We start from the raw sequence: 18,618 nt of genomic DNA, 5'->3' as shown, positions 1-18,618 counted from the left end.
AGTGGTCAATAAAATGAAGCAACAGCAGACAGAAAAAGCTGAAAGAAAAGAAATGGAGAGGGGACGCACAAGTATAATAGTAAAAATGAAGGTTTTCTCCCTTACCCTCGGAGAACCAAATTTCAAGAAACAAGAATTAGTGGCATAGAGGCAAAGAGAGATTCTGAGTTAGAGGGGAAAACTACTAAGTAACTACTAAAAGTTTCCAAAACCCACGAGAAACCAAAATCTTGAAAATGGTCGTAATCCAACTTTCAGAGAAGCTGGCTACTTTTTTCCTACAAGACAACAGAAAAGACAGACTGCATTCTTTGAAATCCAAACAAATAGGATTTCACGTCACTAATTTATCTTTTCAGGAACCAAGACCCATACAACACACACCCCTGCAAACACTGTATGTGCTGTTGATACCTTATAAAATGCTACTACTTTCCCAACCTTACAAGGAGGGTACTGGGACCTGTCTTAGAGGCTGACTGTTGTAATCAGACTGAACAATTTAAATGTATTTATCTGCATAGATTTACTTACACTCAGACTTGTTTTCAGAAAGAATGTGAAGCAAGGGCCCTGGAAAGAGCCCAGCACTGCTGCTCAGTAGGGCAGCCCCACCACACTGACGGGCTCCGCATGCAGAACACACGCTACTTTTCAAACACTGTACTCATTATCTCTCTCGTGATGGTGTTCACTGATGATGTGTTGGAATCATATCTTGGATATACTGGGTTGTTTAAGTATATTATTAAAATTAGTTGCACCAGTTTCTTCCTCTCGTTTTTTATGCCACTACTAAAAATGTTAAAATAATGCATAGGGGTTGCACTTGTGGTTTGCACTTGCGACTCCCACTCTATTCCAATGGGATAACACTTGTCTAGAACAGTGGTCGGCAAACTACGGCTCTCGAGCCACATGCGGCTCTTTGGCCCCTTGAGTGTGGCTCTTCCACAAAATACCACGTGCGGGCGCACACGTACAGTGAGATTGAAACTTCGTGGCCCATGCGCAGAAGTCGGTTTTCGGCTCTCAAAAGAAATTTCAATCGTTGTACTGTTGGTATTTGGCTCTGTTGACTAATGAGTTTGCCGACCACTGGTCTAGAACATGGGAGGGACAGAAAGAAATGACAGCCTGAAGATCATACTGAAATAAAAACTCCCTGCCCCTCTCAGTGAAGGCCTTCAATTCTCACTGCCTTCCACCACATCACCAATCCATGCCCTCAATACAGTGCTTGGCACCTAACGGACACGCAACACATATTTCTTTCGTGTAGTTGAACAAAGGCAACCAAGATACAAGATTAAAATGCAGTACTGAAAAATGGCTTTGAAAGTAAACTTTAGAAGACTAACTTCTTATTACCCACAATATTTTTGACAGTCACAGAAAACAATACTCTTTTACAAAACAAAAAGACATGAAGAGACACGTGAACAAATAACCAGGGAGCCACCAATATGTGGAAAAAGCGAGACCTCTCCCACGTCCCTCTGTGAGCGCTGGAGGAGCAGCCTGTTCCACCGACGTCTCACGGCGGGGCCTGTTCTCTGAGCAGCTCTGAATGCCGTGTGCGTTACAGAAATTATTTTGTTTTCCCCATTTCCACCAGACATCTTCAGACATGTGAAAGTATAAGTATGTCAAGAGTGGTATTCATAGAGATACATCTACTTTCTACTCAAAAGGCCGTTTTCTCTACTTTCTGATCACAATTTGCAAAATGGAGCTTGAGATGCATGAACATTTTCTCCATAAAATTTATTAAGTTGTTGCCAATTACTCTACTCGTATCTGTAATTCTGTACTTACTGGGTGAAATTAGAGAATTTCAGTAGAATATTGAGTCTACTTGACATTTGCCAGGAAAAAAAGTTTTCCCTGAATTTCTTATGAAACTCTTATGAATTTCTTTAAAAGGCTATTTTTTCAAAGAAATTCATAAGACATCATGGAAAGACAAAGAACTGGAAAAGTTGCACCAATGATTCCTCTAGGTCTTTTCTTAGTAATCCCTTATGGGGAAATTGAGACACAGAGAAATTATTACCTAGCACCTCAATCTCAATGGTCCTGTAAATATTTTTTCTGCTTCTGTTCTCCTACAACACTAGATTTCAGGACCAAATTAATGAAAGGGGCACAAATGTATCCAAAATATATGTAATGTTGAAGATTCTAAAAATACTTCAAGAACTTGCTCATCGGAGAGTGTAATTCATGAACTGAGATACCTGTGTAGACCTGTGCAGTGTAAGTTATTCAGAAACTCGGGGATTTGCCTGTAACCCCAAGGACAACCCACTTAACCCGTCTTTCTCAGACAAGCTCTTCCAGATGTCCTCTCCTCCATCTCCATGCATGATAAAGGCCCCATTCTCTGTTCTCAACTGCTCCTCAGCTGCTGCAAAGCGTGTGCCAAAAGCCTGCCAGACATGGGACCTGGTCTAAGCGTCTCACCATGACTAACAAGGCCCCACAGGGATCCCACCATGCAGCCTTCTCTCACCCCTGCCCTTGTTCCTAAGCCTGAGACTCTTCCCCGCCCCCACCCCCAACCCATCTTCCTCCCAACTCAAATCTCTTTCACATCATCAGCCAAGACATCTCTTAACCCAGAATACCCTCCTCAGCCTCGTCCACCCAAGACTTGGAGCTGCCCCAGAGCATGCAGTGTTGGTCTTTACAGTGCGCTTTTGCTGGCAGATGACTGCCTGTACCACCTCGTCCCCCACAAATGAAAACGGAGTTAAACTCTCACAATCGTTAACACTAAAATAACTGCTTGAGATTATTTTTAAACTTTGCAGCAAGCAATTCTGAGCATGTGCCTATGATAATGTGTCTCCCATGTTAAGTGAAAAGACGTTATTGCTAATCTCACTTTCCAGAAAAGCACATCAACCCTCACTTTGAGAGATAGTGCAATCGAGGCCCTGAGGTTAAGTAACCTGCCCAAGGTCGCAGGGTCAGTAACCAGCTGGTGGTGCTTCTACTCGGAAGCCTGCACTCTTCCCTCCACACTCGGGCTGGCTCTCAGAGTGGGCTGGGGCTCTCGGGGCTGTGAGCTCAGAACTGGCTTTACAGTGACACTGAGATGTGATTTGCCTTTCACTCTCATTCTCTCTGAATGTAAGTGGACTTTTCCAAAGGCTCATGGCCTGCATGCAGACTGTACACAGAAGCAAATACAAAACAATGCTATTAATTAGGTTATTTTTCATTTAAAGATTATTATTTATGTTAACAGTGGTTTATTATTTTTAAACAATTATTGAGTAAATATTTCAAATTGTCCTCAGTTTATGTTTCTAAGATAGTTAATATCAACATATATAAACCACATAAGCAAAGGATCTTTGGAGTCCTCAATAATTTTTAAGAGTATAAAGGGGTCTGAGATGAAAAGGTTCAGGAGCCACTGGCCTGATCAACTATTGAAAATAATATAAGCTAGACTTTTCCCCCTATAAATTTTATCAGTAATGAGGACAGTCTGAGCTCCCATTAAATATGTCCATGCACCACAATTAACATTACAGACTGATGAACTCTGACCTTTTTGTTCTCATGTTTTCGTTGACTCTTCCATATAAAGTTAAATTTATTTTTAGCCCGCCCTGTGTGGCTCAGTGGTTGAGCAATGAACCAGAAGGTCATAGTTCGATTCCAAGTCAGGGCACATGCCCGGGGTATGGGCTCCATCCCCAGTGTGGGACATGCAGGAGGCAACCAATCGATGATTCTCTCTCATCACTGATGCTTCTATCTCTCTCTCCCTCTCCTTTCCTCTCTGAAATCAAAATATATATTTTTAAAAACATACTTCATCATGGTATATAATTTAGAAAATATCTGTTCAGAGGCCATGACACAGTTTAAAAACTTCTAATTTTGAAAAGTGAACTCACTATGAAAACATTAACGAGCCTATCTAATTGTGATTCTTCAGCACAATGCCTCAGTATTTCAACCTGCTCTGGTTTTTCAACCACCATTCTGTCATATATGAATTGCAAAATAATTTTTGTAGTTCTAAGAGCAAATTGTGATTAGATAGATATATCTACTAGAGTAGAATACGAGTCATTCGCAGGGAAAGAGAGGCTTTAGGATTCTGTGATAGCATTTTGAATTATATATCATTATCCTCATCTCACCCAGCAACATGGGCTGGGGCTCGGGTGGGGGGTAATATTTGCCCAAATCAAATTTAGTGTTTTATAACTAAGGGTGTATTTCATAACATTAACTTGTTCCTTAAAAATAAAAGTAATTTTACATTGTATTTACATGTGAAATGGCATAATTATAAGTTAAGCTTGCATTGCAGGAGGTCAGAAATTAAACCTAGAGAATTAACATATGCATATACACCACAGACTGGACATAATACCAGGCACGTGGCATTTATCACCCCACTCAACACCCTTTGGTGTGGGTACTGTTTTACTGATGAAGAATCTGACATTCAGGGAGGTTAAGTATGTTGCCCAAGGCCCCCACGCCAATAAGCAGGAGAGCTGGGATTCAAACACTTTTCTGAGTTTGAAGTCTATGCTCCTCCCAAGACTTTACACCTCCCCAGTATTATTCTCAGAACTGAGAGCTTCAAAATCTGAAGAGGATGAAAAGTTAAGCAGAAATAAAAATAAAAAAATGTCAAGAATGAAATTTGAAGAATGCAATTGAACTTATAATGAAAATACTTCAATGTACTTGTTTACATCCCTTATTCAGGCCCGAGTTTATCTATAGCAGGGGTCCTCAAACTGCGGCCCGCCGAGGACATTTATCCGGCCCACCGGGTGTTTTTGCCGCCGCTGCCTGTCCTGCTTAGCAGCCGACTTAGCAGTGTGCATAGGAATTTGTTCATAGTTTTTTTTTAAAACTATAGTCCAGCCCTCCAACGGTCTGAGGGACAGTGAACTGGCCCCCTGTTCAAAAAGTTTGAGGACCCCTGATCTATAGTGGCACACTCGAGAAGTTGGAGCTGGAGAAAAAGCATCTGGCCAGCACACAGCACAGAGACCCTGCAGTGTTCAATGACGTAACACCACATACTCACGTTCATCCTCTGACATGCCCGTTGAGATATTTGTACTCTCAACACTTGGGAAAGCTGAGATCAACAATTCCCGTCCAGGAATAAGATTATATTCACAGGGATCTCCCTCAACCTGTACTTGCCGTCCAGTGAAAAGAGAAGATGCTGGGCTGGGACAAAGACAAATCTAGAACCACTGCTCTGAAAAGATAGCTTAACAAGAAACTTCCCAAGGAATAAGAAAAGAATAATTTCTGGTCCTGGCTGGTGTGGTTCAGTGGACACAGCGTTGGCCCACCCACCAAAGGGTCTAGGGTTCAATTCCCAGTGAAGGGCATGTACCTAGGTTGCAGGTTTGATCCCCTGGGCCCCCGGTCAGAGCACATGCAGGAGACAACCAATCAATGTGTCTCTCTCACATCAGTGTTTCCCTCTCTCTCTTTCCCTCCTTTCCTTTCTCTCCCTCTCCCTCTTCCTCTCCCTCTCTCTCTCTCTCTCTCTCTCTCTCTCTCTCTCTCTCTCTCACACACACACACACACACACACACACACAAACACACACACAAAAAAAAAAACCACACAAAGACACACAATTAATGGGGGAAAATATCCTCAGGTGAGGATTAACAAAACAAAAGATGAAGTGAAATAATTTTTTTAAAAATAATAATTCCTGGAAAGGAGGTCACATTCATTTCTGCCCTAGAAGCCACTCAGGTCCATAGGCTTCAGGGAGAGCAGGCCTCAAGGACAGCACTTTGGTCAATTTTGAAGGACATTTTGCTGTGAAGCTGAGAGAAAGGAAAACAAAGTCTTCTCCATTCCTTCCTTTGCCCTTGTTTTCCTGAGGCCCTCTGCTCCAGCATCTTGTCAGACCACCTTTCTCACCTCCCCTTCCTGTTGGTTCAGGAACCACAGGTCCCAGAAGCCTTCCCCCCTGGGCCACAGGTTAGGAGGAGACAGGAAGCCGCTCTCACGGGCAGCGAGCAGGGCGGCTCCCACTGATCTCGTGGCTCCTCCTGAGAATCCCTGACCTCTGAGGGTGGCCTCCCCAAGTCCCTACATGCCCTGTGTCCTGAGGTTTCCTGACTCCCACTTCCTGAGTCTTGTATCTCTCGTCTTGTATCTCATCACCCCCAACCCCCTGTAGCTGAACCTTATGAGTCTGTTCTAAATGCCTCTCCAAGCCCTGGCCAGGTAGCTCAGTTGGTTAGAGTGTCGTCTCAATACCCCAAGGTTGCAGGTTCCATCTCCGGTCAGGGCACATATAAGAATCAACCAATGAATGCATAAGTATGTAGAACAACAAACTGATCTCTCTCTCTCTCAAATCAATAAATAAAAAATATATTAAAATGATAAAATAAATGCCTCCCCAGCTGTGATGCCCCAAAAGGCTTTGTTTCCTGACCAAACCCTTTTACTTTCACATTGCTTCAATCCCTTCTGTCCCACTCCCCGATCCATGGTCTAAACTGTCCTCACAGGCCTGGATCACAGGCTCACAATTCATGTTCTGGTCCCCCAGCCATCCTGTGGACTGTCTAATTGATTCCACTGGCTGCCCACTGAAGTCTAAATTCCTTACAACAGAATACCAGACCTGGCCCTGCCCTGCAGCAAGCTTGACTTCCGTCGCCCCATTTAACCAGTCATCCCCTGACCCAAAATGCCATCCTCAGTGGGTGTACTCTCCATGGCTAAGTCCCAGCCAAATTCCAAGCGCCCTCATGCACCCCCCTGGACACTCGTCACATCATCATGTGCGGTCTTCCACTCTGCTTTGTATTTTTACATGTTGGCCATATTTCCCCAAACTGACTCGAGTTCATTAAGAACAAGCATTGTGTCTTACAGCTCTAACATCACCTACTGTGCCATCCAAACTCAGAATTGCAATCATAGTGGAAGATCAATACGTGGTTTTGACTAGCACTGGGAATAACCTGTACACATAGGTATTAGTTTATTTTTCCAGACCTAGGGCAAAAACACCAACACTTATAAGGGAAAGATGTCTTTGTGGATGCTAGAGGGTGAAACTTAAAGCTGTCTGCTTATAAATTCTATAGGATAACAAAAATCCCAGCTTACAAGGAGGAAGAATCCTGTCTCAGTGCTGGGGACCCAAGTCCCTTAGAGACCAAGCACTTTCTGTGGGTTATTGGTTACTTTGATTTTCTATGGTTTGAAATTTAAATTCACACTAACATTCAACAGTTGGTAAAAGAAGTATTACAGAAGAACACAGTTTGCAGCTTCCCAAGGAAAAAAATTATAATTTTCTAAAAGAGGTGAGAGGGACTACCACAAACACATAAAACTGCAAAGTTTTATGTCTTTTAAAACCAGAGAGAAAAATAGAAACAGAAAGAATAGGAGAAGAAAAAGACATGTGTCCTGAGTCCAAAGTCCACCTCCCTGTGGGTAGTGAGGACAGACCTTGCAGGGAGGGACCTGCACTTCCTTAACTTTGCATTCTCAGCATCTAGCACAATTCCTGGGACAGGAGGATTCGAGCCTTTTTGAATAAGTGAATAAATGCATAAGTCAGTAAGTGACAGAGTAAATAAAGGGAGGAATAGTAAAAAAAAAAAAAAAAAAAAAGGAGATTCTGGGGCAGCTTAACAAGATAAAAAAGAAGGCTCTCATCATGAAAATGCTTTTTGTGACGTGCAAAGGAGCATTCTATTAGGTAAGTTCACCGAGTTACATTTCATACCACAAGGCAGGCAGGATCGGCGTTCCCTTACCTGAGGCACAGGCACTTTCTGCGGGGTGTTCTGGGGTGATGGGTGGAGCTGTGCCCAAGGCTGGTGATGCGGGTGTGGGGGTGAAGACTGGTGGTGCAAGCCCGGGTGGGGCTGCATCGGAGGGCAGGTTGGCAACTGCTGAAAAGACGGCTGCTGGCCAGGGTGCTGCTGGCCAGGTAGCAGCCGCTCCTGGATTGCTTGTGGATCTGCAAGGCCAACACTGGGGCAGCCATTTGGTCTCATGTGCCCGGCCAGCTCCCTCGGTGCTGAGGACATGCCCATAAACGGACGAGACGGCTGCATGTTTCTGGGGCCCATATTCCTCTGTCCAATTCCCATGGCACCAGGGGGCTGGTGAGACGGCGGAGGGTGGGGCATATTTGGATAACTGCCAACTTCCATTGGTATCCCAGCACTTCCGGGCCTGACTTGCGGAGGAGGAGTACCTGCCGGATTACTCATTGCTTTCATGGGTGACATGGGAGGTGGAGAGGCATAAGTTCCCTGAGGCTGTGAAGGATGCATAGTTTGTGTGTTCATTTGGTTAAGTGAGCCACTGGGGTGGATGGGCTGCTGGTGCATTAGTCCTTGACCACTGTTTGATGGGAATCCTACAGCATTGGGGTATCTGGGTACGGACTGATTCATTGGAGTATTATTTGTAAGGCCTAAATTTTGATTCATCCCTGTATTGTTAACTAATCCCTGATTTAGGTTACTGTAAGGATATCGAGAATACTGCCCTGAGTTGTTTATAGTAGGTGAGGGGACTGTCTGGCTCCGAGAACTAAAGTTAAGGGTTTGCGGCCTGACAGCCCCTTGTGGAGGAGGATTAGGGGAGAATCTGGGACTGTGGGCAACGGATTCCCCATGGAGAGCAGTGGGGGGGTGGTGGTGGAACTGCTGCACTGAGTGACGGAGGGAAGGTGCCATGCTGGGACTCTGCTGGGGCACGTGGGACAGGTGGCCGGGTCCTGAGGTGGCAATGAAAGGGTTTCCCTGATTGAGGCCCTCTTGACCTTGGGAAAACTGGCTCATCCTCTGCGGCGGCTGCCCGTGCTGCTGCATGGAAAAATCCCCACGTGCCATGTAGCTGCCCATCTGCTGCATGTGCTGAGGGTGGCCCTGGGCGGGGGGCCCCGACGGAGCCGGCTGCGGTGGCTGCTGGTAGGGGGCTCGTATCTGGTCCGGTACCTGAACAGCCCGGGGGCCCCACATGGAGCCACTGTCCACAAAGGACTGCCCGTGCCTTTCATTCTGCATGCCAGGATAGACTCCCATCTGCCCGCCGCCGCTGCCGCTGTGAGGGACCTGAGGAACCGGAGGGGTGTGGTACTGCGAGTGAGGAGACGCGAGTCCGTTCCCAGGGGCGCTGCTCATCATCCTGCTCGGCTGGTCCAGGAGGTGCATCTTCTGCTGCTCATACTGATTATAGTGATCGAAATGGGTCAGCTTGGTTTGATTCTGATTAGGGGAGGGATGGTGAAGGGACGGCTGCAGAGAGGCAAAGCCCTGGTCTAGGGGCATTTGCTGACCCATGGGGTTCACTGGATTTTCAGGGTAACCACAATCACCAAGGCCTTCAAGGCCTTCACTGAAAATATTCCCATCCTCGCCAAAGAGACTCATCATTCCTGGATCCGCCATCTTCTTCCAACACGCGGCTCCTTCCTCCCAACTACAGCTCGGGAGCTTGTCTGTGCTTCTCTTCACTGAGGTGCTCGTCCTCAAGGCCTGTAATCCTCAACTAATCTTCTTCCTGTCATTCCATATTCCTTTAATTCTCCTGGACCCCGCAGTGTCAGGCAAAGTCTGGATATAGGTCCTAGAAGGGGGGAGAGGGGAGGGGGGAGGAGGAAGGAAGAAAACAAAGAATTAGGAACAAATGACGGAAACTGCCAGTATTTTACACATTTGAATTTGGTTTCCATCAACAATACTAATCTAGCCCCCTCGCCGAGCTGTATTTTCTAAATCTAGTTCACTTTAAGAGAAACTCATTAGCTTCTACCAGAAGCATTATTATGATCGGTTACTGAGAAAGCAAGCAAAACACTAACCTTAACCTTAAATTAATCCATTCACTACACTTCCTAGCGTTCCATTCTTGGATGGAACAGAACAAAAGAACACAACATGAAGCAGCAGCAGCTGCCACAGCAGGCAAGCAGATGTATGAATATAGCCAAGCAGCCCATCTGCTGAACTAAAGCCCTGGAAATGCTCTGGTTACCAACAGCCCGCCCTCCACCGTATTCCCCTGAGCGGTGTAATCAGATGAGCAGCCGCAGCACCGAGGGCTGTGAAAAGCTCAACTTAGTTAAATTGACTAGAGGATTATACAAATACCAAAATCAGTCATTTCGTACAAATTAGATATGTGCAGCCCACATACAACTATGGAACCGCAACAGAGGCGTCGAGTGAAAAAGTGTTCCTAACGATGTTGGAAAGCAAGTTTGTAGAGTGTAATAAATTCATGATTTCATCACATTTAATGGCAGGAATATACAAGATTCAGAAAGGGCCAGTGGAAAAGCATCCATGCTCCAAGAGGACTGATTTCGCTTGCGGCTCTGAGCCCACCACGTTCCTGGTCCACACCGCCGGCAGAGCTGGTCCAATCACAGGTTCGTTACTCACCCAGAGGCCCCGAGCTCTGGTGATGAACCAGGGGCCCATGTGACCACTCAGACAGACTCCAGCTGCATGAGCCGTTTCTGGACCATGACTGTTCTCACCAAGAGACACAGAAAACTTCCCCCAAAACTGGTGAGAACTGAAAATTCTTTTAGGACAATGAAGTTCCAAAATATCCATGCAGCCCTACCCTTATCTTAACCTCTTTTGGGACAAGGCAGGCAGGACATGAGCAGGTAGGGGGGAAGAGGGCAGGCACACCCGTCAGCATGCTGTGTTTACAGCACACATTACACGCTATCTAACGTTCCGCACTTTATTCAAACAGCTCCTAACAGATTCTATGTCCGATTAAAATAACCTATTTAAAGAATGTCTCAACAAGCAAAACAGAGTATTTTTGTTGAATGCTAATTACATGAGCAACTTAATAAAGAACTAATTCACATCGGAAAAATGTCTGAAATCTTAAACATCTTTGGAATTTAGCTCATTTTTCCCCTCTTTCACGAGCACATGAAGCATTGTATGATTCTGCCCAACCTGACAAAACAATGTCTATGGAAGAATTTCCAAAGTGATGCTATAAACAGGCTCAGTCATAAATTCCACCGACACACTTCTCTGAGAGCATGACGATGAACAATGGGCCACCCAACCCTGCTGAGAACTTACCAATAAGACGGATAAAAAAAATCAGTTTCTGCCTGCCCTATTCTAACATCTACCTAACAAGGGGAGAATTTTGCTTACAGAAAATGTAAACAACATTCCCGTTCGCTGTCAGAACTACAGACATAACACCTGAGGGGGTCTCTAGGTCTCTAGTGTTCAGGTGACAGCTGTCAGCGAAAGTCAAAGGTCTCCCCACTCTGCCGCTAACTGCCATGAATTTTCTGATGTACTTTCTCCAAAAAACAGAGGTCAGGTGGGTGAAAATAAGACGAGCTGCACGAAAGCCATTTTATTTACAGACATGCTGCTTTACTACACACCTGCTTTACAATCCCAAAGAAAGAGGATCAAAATCCCCAGTGCCAAATAAAACAAATACTTATAAATTAAATTTACTCCTAAAGAGCCTCAGCGGTCAGTCTTCATTTATTCAAGGCTCATTCTAGCTTTCAAGGAAATAAATACTGAAATGGACTTGATAACAGCTTAAACCAGCCGTGCAGACTAACCACTTCCCAAAATAACCTTTCAAATTAGCTTAAGGAAGGTAATGTCTACTTCTATGTCCTGGATGGCCTTGTTTTTCGAGGATAAGGGCCTCATCCTCTGGGGTCTACCACGAGTAGCGGGAGGAAATGCTCCTGACCGGAGAGGGTTCCCAGGCAGCTCCAGGGGAAAGGAGCCCAGAGGCAAGGGAAGGTCAGGTCCTCTGACCCCAGCAGAGGCACAGCCAGGAGAAGCTTCGAGGGAGGGAGTTGAGCAGAAGGGGAAAAACTTGCCTGCAGGCGTGGGAAGGGATAAAACACAACCCTGCTGAAAGTAATCCTACCTGACACTTGCGCTTCCACTTCCCTCCTCCCCCCCACCGAGAGTCCACTTGCCAGCGGCATGAAAAATAACAGCATTACCTGGAACCAAGTAAACACGCTGCCCACCACAACTGGGATCACCATCAGGTGAGCTCCGCGCAGAGAAGTTCAAAATCTATGGCTTTAGTCTGTCATTAGAGGCGGCTCACACTTGCTCGGACAGCCACCACCGCCGCCTGCCCCTTTTCTGACCTCGAGACTGGGCTGGCGACTATGCTAGGAATCCATCTGGTAGCTGGATTTCATATTTCTCATTTGAGCTAATCTAATTAATTTATTTTGGCCTTTTTTTAATTTGATCAAGACCATTTGAATACCCACGTTTCCAAGTCACAGCTGCAACATATAATTTCGTTTCTATCAAAGATGTTCATTTAAAGCTCCTTTTGGGAGGGTGCTCCCTTCTCTACATTCAGTATCTACATTTCTGTGTCTAGATCAGTGCTGTTCAATGAGCCGTCAAATCAGAACCATCTATGTAGTATTAAAATTTCTAATAGCCACGTTTAAAAAGTAACCCAAAAAGAGAGTAAAATTAATTTTAATAACAATTTTTATTTAATCCAGTATATGTAAAACATTATCAGTTCAGCATGCAATCAATACTTAAACATGAGTTTACATTTTGTGTTACTGAGTCTCAGAAACTCAGTTTGTTTCTCACACCAGCATATCTCAATTCCTACTAGCCACGTTTCAAGTCAAAAGTATACACCTGTAGGCAGTGGCTACCACCCTGACTAGCATATTTATAGATTGTTAAAAAGAAAAAATAGAAATGCAAGTTTTAGGTGTTATCAAATAATTCTCATAATTATCACTTAGACAATAAATATTCAAGTTGTAGTTATGTTTGATTTGGCGTTAAACAAATACCAAGTTAAAATCTCAAATCACATTTTTTTGTTCAAAACATATTTACTGAGCACTTTCTGTGGTCCTGGCACTGGTCTGGGTGCTGCAGATGTCTAAATAAGAACAAACAAAACTCCCTACTGTCCTCGTGGACCTTACATTTATCTGTAAGTCAGGAACCTCTTAAATAAGAATTAAGAATCGGGGGGGTACGAGGTGGGGGGGGGGTCCGTTATAAAAATTAGGGTATCGCCCCGGCCGGGTGGCTCAGTTGGTTGGAGCGTCATCCTCCAAAAGATGACAGGTTTGATTCCCAGTCAAGGCACATACCTCGGTTGCAGGTTTGATCTCCAGTCAGGGGTGCATGCAGGAGGCATGTAATTCATGTTTCTCACATCAATGTTTCTTTCTTTCTCTCTCTCTCTGTAAAAATCTATGGGAACATATCCTCAGGTGTTTTTTTTTATTAGGATATCATTTTACAAAATATTTCTTAGTAATTTATGGTAGCAAGTATTTTAACTGTATGTGATATTATATAGTAAACCGTACAGATATCTATAGATATACATATATATACAGATATATATAAAATGAAGACAGTAATTTTAGTTTCTGCTCATTTTCTGAGACAAGAACAAGGTTCAGAACAAGGTGTCTGGGGGTGAGGAAGGGCCACAGGAGACAGCTCAGCTCACAGAATCCCCCCCACTGTGGAGACTCACGGTGAAACCAATTCAGTATCTACATTTAGAGCTAGCAAGCACCTTGGAGAACTTCTAATCCAAACCCCTCTTCAGTTAACAGGTGAAAAAACCCTTGTACGGTATGAGAAGAGTGAACATGTTCCGCACAATATTTTAATGGCAATATTTACCAAAGATGAAAGAAAACTGCATAGATGAGATGGCACCTTTCTAGGGGAAGCAAAATAGTAAAGGCCCAAATCGGGCCCATTTTACTCCAAGACAGGTCACTGAAACAGTTACTGACTAGCAAACAGAAGAGTTTCCTTCCAAAATAAGTTTTACTTATGCTATCTATAGGAAACAGCATATTAGCACTATATTAAGGATCTAAAAAAAAAATAAGTAAACAGCACATATAATGGGAGATGGAAGGAAAGGGTGTACAGCAAACCAAGATGAAAGAAATAAGTTGTGCAAAAATATATATTAATATTTTGAAGTGAATGTCTAACATTCCAAAACTTCCGCAAATGCTTAACTACTGTGTAGCCACTTTTTAATATGGTAACACAGTGACCCAGAAAGCTAGCAAGAAAATCGGTGAATACAAAAAACATTTCACATGTAAAATACTTCCTATAGCTCAACCACTTTTTACCCAATTGTATAAGTAGAATGCCATCCAAAGGAGGCTTTTTCCATAAACATCTAACACATGGGCAAGTGCGGACGCTGAAGACTATTACTGTTCTACAGCTTCATTTCTAGTTGTTCCCTTTAAACTTCTCTCCTCCGCCTTCAAGGAACCTGGGGTACAGAGCGTAACTGTGACAGTGATGCCTGGGTCTGGGTGAAGCATGTATCAGCATTTCCAAGGGAATGTCTAGCAGTTTGAAAGACACATATCACCACCCTCAGCACAAGCCAGAAGGCTCTCGATCAACTGTAATGGTACAAGAGAAGGGAAGGGGCCCTGGCTGGGTAGCTCAGTTGGTTAGAGCCGTGGTCGGCAAACCATGGCTAGCGAGCCACATCCGGCTCTTTGGCCCCTTGAGTGTGGCTCTTCCACAAAATACCACGTGCGAGCGCGCACATACAGTGCGATTGCAACTTCGTGGCCCATGTGCAGAAGTCGGTTTTCGGCCTGGGCGAGTCTATTTTGAAGAAGTGGCGTTAGAACACTCAAGGGGCCAAAGAGCCGCATGTGGCTCGCGAGCCATGGTTTGCTGACCACTGGGTTAGAGCATCGACTCCATATACCAAGGCTGTAGGTTCAATCCCAATCAGGGGCACAAACAAGAATCAATCAGTGAACGCATAAATAAGTGGAACACATCGATGTTTCTCTCTCTCTCCCTCTCTCCCCCTCTCTCTCTTACAAATCCATCTATCAGTAAATAAGTAAGAGGGCAAGTATCCAAGAGCTGATAGGTGAACACACAGAAGATAAAGGGCTCAGCTCTGCTGAGCTTCTTTTCTAAGTGAAAGTCCTTTCAGCTCGATCATGAAGCCTGTAGACAGCGATGCCCATCAGGGGCCCCCAACAGCCGCTGGGGGAAGAGGAAAACCCAAGGCTTGCCATGGGAGAAGGCATCGATCCAAGGGACAATGATCCAGATAAAGAATCAGAAAATGCCCCCAATTACCAACATCAGCTCACCACAAGTCAGCTGCAGGTTCGCCTCATGGACCAGATGATACCCTTGCGGAACCCCCTGGACAAGACCACATTTTCTTCCTCATTAGTATGTGTGGGAGGTGGTGCTGATTCGCTGTGACTGTGCTATCCCACTCAGCCGCCACTAGCCACATGTTGCTATTTAAATTAATTAAAACTAAATAAAATTTAAAATTCAGTTGTTCAATTGCACAAGCTACATTTCAAATGCTCAAGAGTCACATGGGGTTGGTGGCTGCTATGCATATATGGAACACTTCCATCATTACAGAAAATTCTATGAACAGCTCGGCTATATATTTCTTCTTACATTTTTAGATAAAGGCTATATCCCATAGTAAAAATTCTCCTTGATGAAAAATGTTTTCTCCAGCTCAGAGATGAGTATCCTTTTAAAGATCTACACCTACCCCTGCAATGAAAGTTATAGTATTTCCATATATCATATTTTGTTAATTAACTATATTTTTCAACCTAAAAAATACCTCCTTTCTGTATTACCTCCCAACATATATTTCTATTTCTTAGTAAATATTTTTATAATGATAGGAATGATTCTCAACTATACAAAATTCAGGCACTTAGGTATAGTTTTCATCAAAATCCTTTTCACTTATAATTGCCACATTACCAGTGCCCTTTAATAATGTTTACAACTGCCCAGCCATGGTGGCTCAGTGGTTGAATGTTGACCTATGAACCAGGAGGTCATGGTTTGATTCCCGGTCAGGGCACATGCCTGGGTTGCAGACTCGATCCCCAGTGTGGGTGTGCAGGAGGCAGCTGATCAATGATTCAAACATCATGGATGTTTCTATCTCTCCTTCTCCCTTCCTCTCTGAAATAAACAATATATACATATTTTTTAAATGTTTACAACTAAAAACCTACATAACTATAGTTAAGTTCACTATTTTTCTTAGAGACTGTACATTATTTTCAGTCACTATTTTATTGGGAAAGATGTAGAAAGAATAAAAAAGAATGTAAAGTCCTTCAGAAGGTCTATGTTAGGACTAATATAGAAAAAAAAGGAATAATTGCCTTAAAAGTTAGCTTCCATTTGTATCACTAGGTCATCTCCAATTTTGCTTATATTAATTGAAATATACACATACACATACATACACACACACACACTTAACAGGGAAAACTATGCTTAGAATTGATACTGTATAGAGTAATGCTATGCTTTATGTCAGCATTCCCTATAGCAGCTAGTAGTATCTCTATCCACACCTCAACCCAACCAATAGATGAAATAACCTCGATCCTTCCCATCATCCACTCATTTAAAAAAATATTTAACGAGTGCCTGCTTTGCATAAAGCAATTCACAGACTCTGGGTGTACAGAGCTGAACAATACAGCCTGTGGCCCCTGTCCTGTACAGCTCACTGTTCTAATAAATGCCCCAGATATCCTGCATGTTCAGCCCATCCACCAACCTGCTGGTTCTGCCTCCTACCTATCTCACAAGCCTGCCTCCTCGCAATTCACACTACCTCTGATGATATCGGGCCTTCATGGTTTAGTGAAGGACAAAGCATTACAGACTGACTGGTTCGCCCAAGTCTGGGCTCAACACATTCACAGAGCTGACTGAATGATCTTCTAAAACACAAAAGGCATCATCATATCATGTCTCTCCCTGATTAAAAACTTTAGAGGAGCTGCCTTAGTTTTCAGGATCAAGTCCAAATGCTCTAGCATGGTAGAAGGCACTTTGTAGTCAGATCCTCAAAGTCCTTTGCCCTCTTGCCCACGAAACACTGACAATTACCCAGACTAGCTCTCTCAAACCACTGGAAGTTTACTGACAGCGATGCATTCACTTCCTCACCTTCCTTGCCCCCACACCTGCACTGTGCAGTCTGGCCTCTTTTAGTCTCAATTCTTTTGTTACCAGCCATCCAGGGAAGCTTCCTTACCCTCAGCTCTCCCCGTCTCAGGCTAATTTTGAAACTCTCCCTAGGATTCCCAGTGCAGCAGGGGCAAGAGCTACAAAACCAAACACACGGTTGTTCTTGCTTGTTTACCTGCCTCTCTCGCTGCAGACAAGAGCCCTGCCTGTGAAGGGGGTGCTGAGGGCACTGGCACCCCCTCGGAGCTGCTGAGAGATGCAGACCTCCTGACCGAGAATCTGCATTTTATTAACAAGGGCCCTGGTGGTTCCTGCACATGTGAGAGCTCGGAAGTCCTGCTCTCAGACTCTGAGCTCCTCTTTACTCAGCTCTGAATGCTCCTCGATTAATGGGAGAATAAGTAGTCAACAAGAAATAAGTCATCCCAAAGAATTACAAAGCAATGATACAAAGATATGCTATCTCCCATTTAAGGAAAGGTAGTCTTGGCATTCGTGACTGACAAAGAAAAAATACTGACCTTACCCAAAGAACTATGACTAACCCTTAGTGACAAATTTTAATTTGTAATGGTTTACAAGGAGTGGACATCTAAAAATGGTTTAGTTTTAAAGATACCACCATCTGCTTGCCAATCATTTTTGCAAGACAAAAAAAAAATGCAGTTAACATTAATATCTAATGCCATGTTACATAACATGGTATTTCACAGGTTTCTTGCAGAAATCGTTCAGTTATTTCTACATAACTTTGAGGAGTCTGAATACTCAGAGCTGCCTTTCAGATAAAGATGATTTTCTTCTATGTAAGAGTGCTGGGGCTAATGTGTTTTCTTTCAAGGCAACTAACGCAACAGCACTCAACTAACAGCTTATACTAAGTGCATGGCTACAGCACTAACTTTTTTCCCTAAATGGGTCACAAGGTACATATTGTCCTATATGTAAGTTGTACCACTAAAGCACAAGAATCATGGAAATCGATGTCCTTTAGAGAACAGCCTTTATACCCTGCAATTCAACACTGAACTATTACTCCTTGAAATTAACTCCTTCAAAGACTAAACCCCTAAGAAGACAGCCGGCAGACAGCTGACCTGCTTGTCCACCACAGACTAGGAAAAGGGTGCTCTCTCCATACACAGCTTAGTGAGGGCCAGCAATAGACCAGTACACATTCTAGTAACACTGCAGTGCTCAACATGAAATGGCAGAAGAGAAATGAGAGCGAAAAGGGATATACATCTCTGTGCATAGCATGTCTACATCTGTAAATAAGATATGAATCTATGTCAGATATGTGGATCTATCCCTTATCTTTTTACTGCTGTAATGAATTTTATTATAGATAAGGGGGAAAGCAAGTAAAGATGGGTCCAAAAATAAGTAACTAAAAACGGTCTAGTGTCATTTACTTTGGACAGGGCAAAATTAAACTTTAAAAATCTATTTCAACCCACTTGAAGGATGTTTATATAGTGCAGACTAATAGAAGAAGAATATAAGTTTTACAAAATTTGGCAATTGCTATTGTGTCTTGCT

At 43.7% G+C, this 18,618-nt stretch overlaps 1 protein-coding gene across 2 annotated transcripts in view; it reads right to left on the bottom strand.

The window, feature by feature from the left end:
• Positions 1 to 18,618, bottom strand: part of CHD7 (chromodomain helicase DNA binding protein 7) — a 177,809-nt gene that overhangs the window by 110,674 nt on the left and 48,517 nt on the right. For both annotated transcript variants that reach the window (XM_054708709.1, XM_054708710.1), the window contains exon 2: positions 7,807 to 9,631. In XM_054708709.1, the coding sequence (XP_054564684.1) occupies positions 7,807 to 9,453 (1,647 nt within the window). In that variant the 5' untranslated portion in view covers positions 9,454 to 9,631. The remainder of the gene's footprint in view (positions 1 to 7,806; positions 9,632 to 18,618) is intronic.

The sequence above is a fragment of the Eptesicus fuscus genome, chromosome 19, assembly GCF_027574615.1.
Source record: "Eptesicus fuscus isolate TK198812 chromosome 19, DD_ASM_mEF_20220401, whole genome shotgun sequence".
Taxonomy (NCBI): Eukaryota; Metazoa; Chordata; class Mammalia; order Chiroptera; family Vespertilionidae; genus Eptesicus; species Eptesicus fuscus.
This window is presented reverse-complemented; position numbering and strand designations above follow the sequence as displayed.